Source organism: Panonychus citri, unplaced genomic scaffold, assembly GCF_014898815.1.
Source record: "Panonychus citri isolate SS breed McGregor unplaced genomic scaffold, ASM1489881v1 Contig00136, whole genome shotgun sequence".
Classification (NCBI taxonomy): Eukaryota; Metazoa; Arthropoda; class Arachnida; order Trombidiformes; family Tetranychidae; genus Panonychus; species Panonychus citri.
The window spans coordinates 261,037-274,913 of record NW_026515541.1 but is presented as its reverse complement, the minus strand read 5'-3'; the positions used below and the strand labels follow the sequence as shown (position 1 = coordinate 274,913).

The following is a 13,877-nucleotide window of genomic DNA, read 5'->3' as shown; positions in this document are numbered from 1 at the left end:
TTATTTTCATCCTTTTAATTTTTCCATCACTCATTAGCATTAATTACCAGTGATTACAATAATTAGCTCCAACCAAGAGCAACAATCAACTAATCAACCAATTTCACCATCGATCGTAATTAATACACTCTAATCATGTTAATCGTCTTAATCGAATATGATCTAGTTAATCAATTTAATCATATTAATTGGTGAAAATTTTCTTTATAAAATCGATAAAAATAAGATCTGATTACTAATTACTCTCAACAATTAAAAAAAATCCAGAGATTAACTGATTTAGTGGAAATCTGATCAACTGTTGACATAATTGTGATTAAACACTAATGTTAACTACAGGACGATGACAACAATAGATTAATTATCGATAAACTAACATCCATATTGAAAAGAAGGAAAAATCTGACAGATAATTAACTGATTAGAATTGAAATTAATTGAATTTTTGGAAGAAAAATTAAAAAACCGGACAATCGTTGACCCGCAGCGGAAAATCAATAACCGAGTTGTCGCATTGTCAAAATGTTTATCATTTGATATTTACAAAAATTAATCACTAATTAAGTTTTATCTTTGAAATTAATTTGCTTACAACAATAATTGATTATCTTGTTTGCCTGTTTAATTAATCAACGTCACAACCAATTACTAATATTATTGGTTTTTATTATTATTTGGTGTTTGTTTTTGCTTCTACTGAAACTGAAACTCATCTCTTCATCTTTATCATCATTTTCATCATCAGGCTTGACTCTTTCATCATCATCAAAGCCTTAATAGTGACAATCAGTGACAATTGAAATAACTAAATAGAACAATTTAAATTTCTATTAATCAAATTGTGAGATTCTATTTGGTTTCCATTTTGTTTCCATTGCCTTCAATCTGTCGCTTCTTTTTTGTTTTGTTTTCTATTCTCTTCTCCGAGTATCACCACTGTTTCTATCTTTCTCTATCTCTCTCTCTCTCTCTCTCTCTCTCTTTCTGGTTGCCCTTTTATTTTACTAATTACAATTAATTGTGAAAGGTTAAATCACTAACAATCCTGAATATGTTTCGGTCAAATTCAACCTTTGATAAACTCATTGGTAAATAGTTTCTATTTTTGCTTAATCATCATGGTTGTGTCTCATTGTGTTGTTGTTTTTTATGATCTCTATCTTTCATCTCGTATCAGTTTTAATTACTCTAATTGTGATTTCATGAGATAATTAATTAAAATTTATATTTATCTCTGTTTCCTCTAGACAAGGCAACTAGTAATCTATTGCTTGAACCCGATTGGAATTCAATTTTGACCATTTGTGATTACATACGCCAAGGAGATGTCCAGTAGGTCCATTGTTTTTTCTCTCTCTATTCTATCGTTTAAATTAACTAATTTATCATTTATTCTATTTTCTTTTCTCAGGCCTAAATATGCTCTCTATGCTATTAAGAAGAAAATGTATGCTACCAATCCCCATGTAAATCTGTTCGCTCTTCAGGTTTGTTGCTAAGGACCATTGGATTTCTAATTGTCTATAATTTTTTTCTTCTTTTTTTTGCTCTTGTTTATTAATTCATTTTCTATTTTCTTTGACAGTTATTGGAATCATGTATGAAAAATTGTGGATCTTCTTTTCACTACGAGGTGGCCACCAAGAATTTTATGGAAGAATTGAGAGAATTGGTGAAAGTTACATCAGATGAAAAAGTCCGTGAAAAAATATTGGAATTAATTCAAGCCTGGGCTCACGCTTTTCGTAAAGAACCAAGTTTCCGAATTATTCAAGATACATATAATGTTATGAAAGCCGAAGGACATCAATTTGCTACTTTTAAAGAAACCGAAGCCATGTTTGCTGCTGATTCAGCTCCTCAATGGGCCGATGGTGATTGTTGTCATCGATGTCGAGTGCAATTCAATTTGGTACAAAGGAAACACCATTGTAGAAATTGTGGTCAAATTTTCTGTGCAAAGTGCTCATCAAAACAATCAATTATTCCCAAATATGGCTTAGAGAAAGAAGTTCGAGTTTGTGAAGACTGTTTTGACAAACTAAACAAACCCTTTGATCCTAAAACAAGTAAAGTGATCACTGGTGGTGTTGGTGGAGGTACAAGTTCACCATTCACGGCCACTAATCGGTATAATGAAACGAAAGCCTCAGAAGGAGGTAATAACAATAAGCCATCAACAACAGTGTCAAAAACGGAGCAAGAACTTCAAGAAGAGGAAGATCTTCAAATGGCCATCGCTCTATCAAAAAGTGAAGCTGAAACTAAGGAGAAAACTCGACTCTCTTCAAGTGAATATTCTTACAGTCAACCGATATCATCAAATTCATCAATGAAATTTGATAAATTAAATAAAATGGATCCTGATGTAGAGAAGTATCTTGATAGAGATTATTGGGAGTCGAAACTGGTTAATCATAATCGAAGCACAAGTCCAGCCCCAAGTGCACCATCTCCTCATTACAGTTTAATCAATAATAATAAATCTGGTGGTCATGAGATTGATGATGAACATAAAATAGGTTCAACCACTACACCGATAAAAACAACAGCAACCACAACAATGATGTTAAACAAACAAGAAAATGGTGTTGACAGAGATATTGACACTTTCTTAGTTAATCTTAAATCAGCGCTGGAAATATTTGTTAATCGGATGAATTCAAATCAAATTAGAGGTCGACCAATAGCCAATGATACGGCAGTTCAATCGTTGTTTCTTAATATAACCAATATGCATTCCCAACTTTTACGTCATATGCAAGAGCAAGATGATGGTCGATTGTATTATGAAGGTTTACAGGATAAATTGGGCCAAATTAGAGACGCTCGAGCTGCATTAGATTCTCTGCGAGAAGAACACCAAGAAAAGGTTCGATTGGAAGAGAAAAAGAAGAATGAATATTTACAATATCAACGACAAATGGCCTTACAACGTATCCAGGAGCAAGAAAGGGAAATGCTTATGAGACAAGAACAACAGAAATACCAATGGCCTCAAGTGGCAACGGGTCAACCACAAGGTAATCCACAATATCCACCACAACCTGGTTCAATTGGATACGCAGCACCTACACCAGGATCACAACCTCTTCCGCCCCAAGGATCGGTTGTTTACCAAACGCCTACATTAAATCACCCCCCTCATATGGTTCAACCTCAAATAATACAACCACCTATGAACCAACCACAGTTAAGCAACCCCCAAATGGGTCCACCATCGTTACAACAGCAACAACAACCTGTAACATCGTCGCCTTCACATTATATTGGTCCTCAAGGTCCCGTTCGTCAACCACCAATGTACCAAATGCCTCCACCTCCTTATGGAGCCCCTTATGCTGCCATGGTGGGTCCTGGTGTTCATCCTGGTATTCCTATGGCTGCTCCGCTGCCTCAGGCTGATCACAACCAACACCCACCTCAACTTCAGCAACAACAACAACCCCCACCACCACCACCACAACAACAACCACATCAGCAACAAGATACTTACAATTCCAATGTTCAACCTCCTATCGAAGAACCATTAATCTCATTTGATTGAGTTTGAATTCTTTGAAAACATAAATCCAACAAATAGTCAAATCCAACTATAATTTCCCCAAAATATTCAAACAAGATGAACAATTTTTAAACTGCTGATTCAATTAATGAAATGATTTAATTTTTGCAAAATTAAAAACAAACCAAGTTAACTAATCGTAATTATCGCCTCTTGCAAATCCTACGAAGTTGCGGTCAGTCCAAAATTTAAACTCATTTTTATCATCGACAATTTTTGTGCATTTAACAAGTTTAAGTGAATTAAATGAGTGGAATAAAAGTTTGTTCTTATGCGAAACAGGTCGATAATTTAAAGTCCGAACGATTTGCCAATATGACAGATCGACAGATAACTGGTCGAAATTTGAATTGAATAATACGGATGAACAAACGAATCAGGGGACAAAAGGTCGTAATCGAGATGAATCCTGATTATCGCAGAATTTTTGGTGAAGTTGGTATGTTGATCAGTTATCGTGAAAAGTTGTTTATGTCTTCGATTTTTAGAGAACGAGAGTTCAATGGCTTCGTTGAAATTTATTCGAAATACTTGTTCTATGAGACTCGAGTTCCAATTTAAAAGTAAAACAAAAAACCGACTTGTTGGTTGACGGGTTCGGCCGAATCCGTACCAGAATCTAGAGAGAGTTTGGGACAAGACAAATAAGCCGATAATTGATTGAGAATCACTTTTAATATAAATCAGAATCTCAGCTGTTGATCAATTTGTCTCTCTAGAGATGTTCCGATTTTCTTGTACAAATCGATCAATTTCGATTTTTCAAATTTCGCGTTCGAAAAAAGACTAAAAATTTTCTCTTTCTTTTTTGTACTGTCTTTTATCTTGTCTAATTTGTTGATTGATTGAAATGATTTTTTTTAAATTGTGAATTAATTTTGGACTTTTAAGTTTTCATCTATCAAAATTTGCGTGTTTTTTTGGTGATCGATTTCTTGAAAGTCGAGATCAATCAATTTTTTCTCAAAAATCGATCCGATCGATCAATTTTCGGATCGGATCAACTCTTGTCTCTCATTCACCATGAGCTGCCTGAGGTTTTATCCAACAATTTAAATGGCTTCCGTTGTCGTTTGATTTCATTGAATAATCACAATCAATTACTTTGTACTTTCAACTATCAGTGTTTAGTGAAATGTCACCAATCAAACCAGTCGACAGACAATAAAGACAGAAAATCAATAACCCCAAAAGGTGATGATGATGGAGAGACTAAGGTTTCAGTCTCGGTGGGCGAAAAAGTTGTTCATGGAACTAAATTAGTTTTCTATTTGAGTTTCTTTGCCGGTGGATTAGCGCTCATTGGTGTCATTGGTTATACCGTTTTTAACGAGCTTTTCTCATCAAGTTCACCTTCAAATATCCAAAGTAAAGCGTTTGACTTGATCAAGGAAGACAATCGAGTGATTGATATTCTCGGCAAGGAAATGAAAGCTTTTGGTTCAGCGACATGGGGAAGACGAGGTCGCCATCAACCCGCTTACCAAACAAGCCAAACCTCAGAGGGAACAATTAAAATGAATATGGTGTTCAAATTGTCTGGACCTCGAGGTCGAGCTACAGCTTATGTTGAGATTGATGATTACGGAAAAGGTAATTACATCACTGGCATTGTTGTTCAATCGGATTTAGGTGTCAGACAGATCATTAAGGTTTTGTAATTCAATTCGATTCAATTAGTTATGTTGTAGATTCGTTTTTCATTGTTATCAGAAAAATCATTTGTATCAATTTAAATGATATTTTACAAAAATTCACTTTTGTCCATTTTCTGTTCATCTCTCTTTCTCTCTCTCTCTCTCTGGTTTTATGGAATCGTCATTAATCTGGTTCCTCTGAATCGAACCAAGAATCTTCAGCATCGCGATTTATCAAATTGATTGGATCATATTTAGAATTTGAATCAACTGTTCCATAATCGAATTTATCATCTTTACCGGCGAGAAAAGATTCATACATTAAATTGGTAAATTCTTTTCTCAGTAATTCTTTCCTCTCTTCGTCTTCTTCTCTCTGTGATTGTTTGGTTTCTTTAGTTTCGTCATCACTGTCTTCCTCTTCCTCTTCTTCCTCTTCTTCTTGAATTTGTCCATCTTCTTTTCTATTGTAACTTTGAATTCTCTTGAAAAAACCGTCGTCATCATTACTCTGATCATCTCCATCTTCGGTTCTCTGTTCAAGCCTTGATTCTTCTTGGCGATTTTTGTCCATTTGTCGAAGGAGAAAAGTTGACAATGGTCGTTGTATTTCACTTTCTTCTCGATCCTGGTCTTCGATGCTACTTAATTCCTTCGAGGACAAATATCTTCCAATCATTTGTTCATAGAGATGAGGATTTCTCTCTCTCATATTATTATCGTTGAAATATTTTCCTTCCTCAATCAGTGATTGTAAAGCTGAATATCGCCGCTGTTTGATCAGGTTAACATTTTTACTTGGAATTAATTTCTCTAGATAATAGAGAATTTCATCGTCCTTGTCCAGGTGAGATAATGAATCACGAATAAATTCAAGTTGAGATTTGGAAAGAAATTGATTGTATCTAATCAGAAATGACAATTTTTTTTCCTCATACAATTGAGATAATATTTCAAGTCTTTGGTTGTACAACAATTCAGGAGCATCTTTCTGTTGGTCCACAATGAAAGCAGATGGATTTTCTAATATGGTTTTAAACAGATCATTAACTAAATCACTTTCATCCATTTAAATTGTGACACAATTAACAAAAGTCGCAATCAAAGTTCAATTCAATTTGTAAACAAACAAAAAATTCAAAAATTGAGTTTCCCACAAATAGAAATTCGCAAGCAGCGCCATCTGTTGATCTACGAACTATTTTTAATTTCATTCCAACAATCAACTGATATTAATTGTGGTCGAATAAAAGTCAATTACAATTAAATGGATAGAAAATTTTTATATAATAATATTACAATTGGATTTTCTCTTGATTTAGTTAATACTCCATCTTATTTAGTATACAGAATTGAAGCAAAAAAGTAAAAACAAATTAACTCTTGTCGGTTATAACAATTTAGTAATTAACAAATTAATTGATCGAAAAGTGAATAAGTGAAGTTTATATAAATAGTTAACAATTTATCCAGGGCTAAACTGGATTCAAAATTGAATTTGAATGAAATAAATTAAGTTTGACTGTCGTCCAGAGCAATTAGATCAATAATTGTCGCCTCAACATCGTTTTTAATTGTAAATTGTTGCTTCAAACCATCAGAATTGTATTCAATTATTTCAGGAACTTGATCATCATTAGTTGATTCAGTTTTCTCATTGATTAATGGTAAATAATTTGAAGCCAATGAAACAATTTGATCGACATCTGATTGTTCATCATCATCACCATTAACTGATCGTCGTTTCCTACCAAGAAACATGGGAGTTTGTCTGATTTGCTAAATTGTAACAATTAACAGTTAATAAATTGCAGCACAAACTTGATAACAATTAACTTACCCCTAAACATTGTGATATTAAACAAAATGCCTGAGTAGCAGTTATGTTAACACTTAGAGCAGTCTAATTACAATTAAGAATGAGAAAGAGAAAGTTGAATTAAATTGATTAGGATCAACAATCAACTGATTGTCAACTCACCGATCCAGTGCAGCCCATTACCTACAATTAAAAAGGACTATTGATTAGATTTAATTCTTTAATTGTATCAACTAAATTAACTTACAGTTGCATCAAAGAGGAAATAGTTACATAAAACACATTGACTCTGTTTCGATGGGAAAGAAAGTAATTAGTTAATTGTTGGCCGGAAAAGCAATTAATTAAACTTACACTGACTCTACTTGGTTCTGGTGAATTGTAACAAAATCGAGTTGTTAATTTTGGTAATAGAAAAGTATCCGAAAGAGCAATTAACATAATTATCGTTGATAAGATCTTAATTGTTAGATGTGAGTGTCGATTGATTAACTTTGAGATGATCAACATGATTAAAGTTGATTAATAGACACAATTAATTGAAAAAAAACTGATAACAATTTATTATTTAGCAACTTTATGATTTTAATGTTGATACAATCAAATGAAAAGTTAATTTGATCAGTTAATTGTTAATTTGAGTGAGAGAGTCGCGAGAGCCTTCAGTTAATCACAATGAGATTCAATTGGGATCAATGGTAATTACAATTTGATTAGTCTAATAATTGCTAATGAAGCAAAATTAAATAGTTCATCAAATTAATTGTTAGCAAAATTAAAGTTGAATAAATTTCCGTTGGACAATTGAATTAAATTAACAACAACAAAAAGTGATTCAATTAATTTAATTACTTTCTAACTGGACTCTTGCTGTTCACCAACAATCAAATTTAATCATGATTATTGGGTGTTGTCTCTGGTTAAATTGTAAACTCTATGTTAACAATTAACTTTTACCTCTTTTTTTTTGATTAATTTCAAACTAATCACAATTAAATTTTGTTTTCTCAATGTTGATTTAACTTATCTCCTTTTTCCTGTTTAATTATTTAACCAACAACAAAAAATTTATCAGATTGTCTGATGGTTAATTGTTGTTTATTCAAGCTAAATTGTTGGTAAAAAATTACAATTCAAATCAACAAAATTTACTCATTTAATTGCTGCTAATTGTTGTTAAGTTTGTCTAACTTAATGTGGTAAGCGTGCTGATTGAATATCGATTAAATTTCATAACAATTAGTGATTTATTTTTGTGATGATAATTAATAAATTGTTTATTATCTCTTAAATAAACAATCAAATGATTCTTGTTAATCAAAACAATTAATCAGTAGAAAGGTTTAATTACTTTCGAATCAAATTTAGAATCAAAAATGAAAGATGATTCCGGTTACTATGGTTACGCTTTTCCATTGTTGTTATTGATAAAATTCAACATCGACTTTGGGTTTGCACAATTTACTGATTGTAATGATTATTTTGACTCGTTTTCAATAATTTAGATTATTATTTAATTTGATTGTAGGTAAGGGGAAGATTAATTTAATTGTGTCATCTGAAAATGTTTGTTTTTGTTGATCGACTTGATTTTCAGTTGAATTTTTCTTGTGCTTCTTGGGATTGATTTTTGGATTTTCCCTTCATCTTAATTGTCATCTAATTGTTGACATTTTTATTTGGTGATCAACTTTAATCATGAATTTTGGTAAACGTTTAAGAAGTGGAAACTTTTTCAGTGCATATCGTGAGGAGGAATCTGCATTTAAATGTACTTTTGATGTTGGTTTGGATGAGGAGGATGATGGAGATGCCGAGTTAATTGATGCAGGATTGATGCAGGTAGAATCTGAACATTTGGAGGATGATGAAGATGATGAAGATGAAGATGATGATGATGATGAAGGAGAGGAAGAGATTAGTAATCAATTGGAAGATGAAATTGGTACTGAGCAAGAGATGGTTACCAAGAAGGATATGGAAGAGATGATTCGACTTCTCCGTCAAGAATCAATAAAAGACAAAGAGAAATTATTTAACTTGGAAGATGAGATTCGAAAGGTGAAAAGAAGATCAATCTTCCAAAGGAAAGAGATACTTAAACGACAAGTACTTCAGGTGAGGTTTAAACTGGACCGATACCAGAAACAAAACGCTCTACTCAAGGGATTGGCCTTCAAGCGAATGTCCAAAAATTATGAGCAAAATCTTGAGAAAGAATTGAATAACATGATTAACTCTATCAACCAAGATGGCGAAAAATTGTCTTCCATGCAATTAGAAGAGGTTTAAATGCTGAAATCGAAATGAAAGACGATACCAAAAGTGTCCAAACTCTTCTGTCCGATGTTTCGAATCGAAACAGATCAAAAGATGGCCTTATCGAGTCTCAGTATCGACTCAATCAACGATTGCGACAAAAATTGAACGACGAGCGACAAAGGCGTAAATTAGATCCATCAGAGCCAAATAAGATGATGGTCACTCTGGAAGAGCATCGAGATTTAATCGACAAGTTGGGGGAGATCGAACTGATTTTGACCAAATCGATTGATTCATTTAAACCTAGTGAAGTAAATGTTACAATCGCTGGTAAAGATAATCAATCAAGTGGTAACTCGTCGCCATCAACAAGCACCAATGAAGATTCAAAGGTTCCCGAAAAGTTTTATGTCTGTAAATGTGGACAGAAATTTGTCAAAGTGGACAAACGGATGAGAAAATGGACAAAAACTACACGGGAATCAGTGCGACCACCGCCTACAGTATTTATCGAAACCATTTCTCCCAATGTCCAGTCTATTTAAAAGATGGTAAGTTAAGTGATTAACCAATTAAATCGTCGACAATTAATCTTTAAATCTAATTATTCTAATTTCAGCAATAATGTGCGATGTTTGTCAGGACGTTTTCTATTCGATTCCTTGTCTAAAAGTCCACATTCGAAGCAAACATCCCGATTGCGTCGATCTCCTGGAAAAGTACAAACACAAATACGTTTGTCTTTGCGGTCGAAGCTTCAAAAACTATTCGCAAGAATGTACCGCGTTGAAAGCGCTTCGAAAACACGCAGTTTCATGTCCAGTTTATCGAAGTCAAGGTAAATTCCCCTAATCACAATTCCCAATTTCGACAATTAATCCTCCCTAGCAATCAACCGATTCTCCACTAAATTTATTCACAGTTTTACTTGAATCTCTTTCACTCACCTTGATCAAATTGTTAATCATATTTTAAGTTTTAACGGCAATTTGTCAAAACAGAAAAGAGAACCGATAACAATCAAGATTAATTGTGTTTAATCATAGATTTAACCGTTAATTTTGATCATCTTTATTCATGTCAGAAGATAATTTAATCAATTGTTAACATTAAATTCTATTAAGATTTCAATTGTTTTCTCTGCAACAAACAATCATAATCTCATAAGGATCATTTGATTGCCAAGAGCAATTAATTACTTGATGATTATATAATCTGGACAGAAAACAATTAAACAAAACAATTTACCAAATTATCTTGTTTGTTTCAAGTTTAATTACACCAACAATCAACTTATCCATGAAATGTTACAACAATTATGCTGAGACCTTTGCGAAGATCGCTAATTGCTTTTGTTTTTTTCTTCTTCTCTTTTCATCTTTTCCGTTTCCGCTTCTCTTTTTCTTCTGGTTTCATTAGCAATTTTATGCGAGATTTGTGGTGTTCCCTTTCTTGAAGAAAATCATCTCGAAAATCACATCAGAATGGCTCATAAGGATTACTATTCATCCAAGAAATTATCTTCTCCCATTCCCTGTTCTTCATCTTCATCGGTTCCATGAAACTGCTGACTAATTGTGAATTTAAATTCGCCAATTAAACTCAATTAACTTCCATATTCTTATGATAATTTAGCTTATTGTTTCTCTTTAATTCTGAGTGTGTTTTCATTGTTTCGACTGTTGATTCAATTTCTAGTCTTCTGTAAGTATTGGAAACCAAATTCTCTCAACGATTAACCATATCAATCAATGTCGATTCTTTCATACTTTATATTTGTATTTTTAATTCTGAGTAACTAATTAAATTGATTTTCTTTTTTTTCTTCATTATCATTGTTTTGCTTTTTCAAATATAATCTTTTAATTTTGTGTCATTTTTACAAAAATAATTCATGAGTGAATCAGCTTTAACATGAGTTTTGATATTTTTCTTTACAGGGTCAGCATAATAATCGTTTAATCAACGATATATTTAAAGATTTTCTTAAAACTTTTGATTATTAAAAACTTTTTGAAAGTAACGCAATAAAAAGTTATCACATTTTGATGGCAAGTTGAGATTTTATACAGAATTTACAATCACTAGGCTGTTGTTTTTATCAATGATTAATAATTGATTATGAAAGAGTAGATTCTTACATATAGAATGATCATGTTTCAAATGGAAGGACAAACCGATAATCATTAAAATGGGAAGAGTTTCAGCTCATCTAAATATATAAATTCATCTTCTTTTCATGGGAAATTGTTCACTCATCTCATGTAGGCATGAGTCTCTTTTTATTCAATTGATGTTTATGGCTTTTAATGTGATACTTGATGACCGAAGCTTTCATATGATTCACCACTTCTCCACAGGCTTTGCAATGAAGACAATTACCAGATTCATAGAATGTTTCTTCAGGATAACGAACAGCTCGAGCAAAAGCTGATGTTCTCCTCATTGAAGATCGCCGTTTCTTAGCTGAAAGTTCATCTTCAGACTCTAAATAAAAAAATAAGAAAATCGGATTAACTGGAAAAAAAGTTTTTATCTATTTTAAAAACTTACCAAGAATCAATTGCGAGAGATCAGTTGTCCCAGTAACTGTTACTACTGGTAAAACTTGATTCTGAGTAACATCTTCAAAAGTGATCTGTCTCAACGCCGGATGATGTTCAATTAAAGTTGAAGCATCAGAAGCCACGATAATATCATTTTGTTCAATCGCCGTCACTTCGGTTGTCGGTAAAATTGTTTGAGAAGAAACTGGAGGAGAATCAGATTGAGCAACTTGAATAATATTCATTTCTTCTTCTTCTCTTCCTTCTCTTCCTTCTCTTCCTTCTCTTCCATCTCGTTCAACTGCTTCACTTTCTCTTGACGGCCCTTGGACTGGAAATATTTTAATCGGAACAGTTCGTTCTTCCATTGTAACGGAAATCACATTTAAAGTTTCATTTTCACCACAAGATTCATCACAAGAGACTGATGGTGATGGTTCAGAAGTTTTATTATTCTTTTGTTTCCTTTTCCTCTTCTTGGGCCGATCAACTGATGCCATTTCCTTTGAATTCAATTCTCGTTGACGATTGACCACATCAGTTAGACCCTTAATTTGAAGGGTCTCAGCTGCCTTTAAAACTGAGCCAAGTTGATTTTGAGTAACATTTACTTCACCCTTGTAGACGAAATCAATTGTTGCTTTAAGATCAATAAATCGGACATCTTTCAGAATAACAATCGGATGTTTACATGGATTAGACATGAAAAGACTTTGGAAAAATGGACTACAAGCAGCGAGAATCATTTTGTGCGCTTTAAGACTCGCACCTTCACAGGCTATGGTAACGTCTACCATACTTTCACTTTGTAACATGTTGTTGAAAACTTGACTCATATTCGAATGGAAATTGTTCCATTTTAAACAAAACTGTTGTTCCGACATATTGTATAGTTGATGAACGACTTTTCGGCTTTTCGACTAAACAAAAAAAGAAGCACAAAAAGAAATAGGAATTATGCTGAAAATTATTCCAAGTATTTTCCAATTATGCCAAAAGGATGGAGGAAAAAAGCATAACCCAAGCAGCTGTTTGGATACGACAATAGAGGCATCTGGTGGTGAGAATTAACGATTATTTTTAATTAACTTGCACCAAATTGTGTAGGTGTTCATGTTAATTAAATGTTTTTAAAATCAACAAGAATGACAGTTATTAGGTCACAATTCAACACGTAGGTAAACAGTGAGTACCAACTAATTCAACCTTAATAACAGTCCAAAATAAAAATACAAATACGAACAATTTAACCAAATTTAAAGTCTCAATCTGGTATTAAAATCAACGAAACAATTAGATGACGAAATTAACAAAAAGTTGATTCCAATGATTATCCATAGAGATGAAAATGTTAAAGATGAACAAGATAAAAATACAGATGATGAAGACGAAGATGAAGATGATGATGGATTGGAAAAAGTAGAAGATCTATTAAAACCTCTACTGGTAAACGAGTCTTTACTTAAAGAATTGGAATCAACGTCAATTGGAATTTGTAATTTGTTTCCATCAATTGGATTATGATCGAAATTGGAATTTATTCCACCATTACCACTAATGGAATCACCTGGACTTCCACTTCCACCATCTGAATCACCCGAACCTTCCTGATCCGATGATTCTTCAAATCCATTGACAGAATCATCGTCCTCTTCTTCATCATCACTAAAGAAAAAGGGATTATGTCGCTGAGGAAACGGAGGTAACTGAGAATCCGTAATATTGGCACTTTTAAGATTCACTTGATTAACAACATTTTTAACAACATTAACATTACTCTCGGATGAAGATAAAGTAAAGGTTCACTTAAGGTCCGGTTAACACAAGCACAATTAACCAAACTTTTAGATGATAACCAGAGAGTGGTTATTGTAACCATCACCCAGTTAACAGAAAGGTAACAATTTCTCATTATTTGGATATTCTCATAGTTAATTATCGTAACTAAAGATACAAATAAAGTTAATTGTCATAATCTAATTGAAAATGTAAAAGAAAAACGAAAAAGAAACAAGAAACAAGAAGAAGAAGAAGTTACAACGTTCGTA

The 13,877-nt window shown here is 32.9% G+C and overlaps 5 protein-coding genes and 1 pseudogene across 6 annotated transcripts; 3 read left to right on the top strand and 3 right to left on the bottom strand.

Moving 5' to 3' along the window:
* Positions 1–504: 504 nt before the first annotated feature.
* LOC128392219 (hepatocyte growth factor-regulated tyrosine kinase substrate-like) lies at positions 505–3,708 on the top strand. 2 transcript variants are annotated; one of them, XM_053352206.1, is made up of 4 exons: positions 505–841; positions 1,248–1,332; positions 1,412–1,487; positions 1,586–3,708. In XM_053352206.1, the coding sequence occupies exons 3-4, from the start codon at positions 1,446–1,448 to the stop codon at positions 3,545–3,547; spliced, it is 2,004 nt and encodes a 667-aa protein (XP_053208181.1). In that variant the 5' UTR covers positions 505–841; positions 1,248–1,332; positions 1,412–1,445; the 3' UTR covers positions 3,548–3,708. The 2 variants fall into 2 exon arrangements, with proteins under 2 accessions (XP_053208181.1, XP_053208180.1); XM_053352205.1 differs by having other exon boundaries at positions 505–1,088.
* Positions 3,709–3,928: 220 nt separating this feature from the next.
* Positions 3,929–5,318, top strand: LOC128392451 (mitochondrial import inner membrane translocase subunit Tim21-like). The gene is made up of 2 exons (XM_053352479.1): positions 3,929–4,004; positions 4,457–5,318. Exons 1-2 carry the CDS (start codon positions 3,929–3,931, stop codon positions 5,224–5,226), a joined length of 846 nt encoding a protein of 281 aa, XP_053208454.1. The 3' UTR covers positions 5,227–5,318.
* On the bottom strand, positions 5,213–6,332 carry LOC128392220 (coiled-coil domain-containing protein 97-like). Its single transcript, XM_053352208.1, has one exon. It carries the CDS (start codon positions 6,269–6,271, stop codon positions 5,387–5,389), a length of 885 nt encoding a protein of 294 aa, XP_053208183.1. The 5' UTR covers positions 6,272–6,332; the 3' UTR covers positions 5,213–5,386.
* Positions 6,333–6,472: 140 nt separating this feature from the next.
* LOC128392221 (uncharacterized) lies at positions 6,473–7,840 on the bottom strand. The gene is made up of 5 exons (XM_053352209.1): positions 7,376–7,840; positions 7,269–7,310; positions 7,184–7,204; positions 7,043–7,105; positions 6,473–6,981 (listed from the first exon to the last, which is right to left on the bottom strand). Exons 1-5 carry the CDS (start codon positions 7,529–7,531, stop codon positions 6,715–6,717), a joined length of 549 nt encoding a protein of 182 aa, XP_053208184.1. The 5' UTR covers positions 7,532–7,840; the 3' UTR covers positions 6,473–6,714.
* A 596-nt stretch (positions 7,841–8,436) lies between these two features.
* Positions 8,437–11,107, top strand: LOC128392253 (uncharacterized; annotated as a pseudogene).
* An 11-nt stretch (positions 11,108–11,118) lies between these two features.
* On the bottom strand, positions 11,119–13,870 carry LOC128392254 (zinc finger and BTB domain-containing protein 17-like). The gene is made up of 2 exons (XM_053352250.1): positions 11,837–13,870; positions 11,119–11,770 (listed from the first exon to the last, which is right to left on the bottom strand). The coding sequence occupies exons 1-2, from the start codon at positions 12,711–12,713 to the stop codon at positions 11,544–11,546; spliced, it is 1,104 nt and encodes a 367-aa protein (XP_053208225.1). The 5' UTR covers positions 12,714–13,870; the 3' UTR covers positions 11,119–11,543.
* Positions 13,871–13,877: the final 7 nt, after the last annotated feature.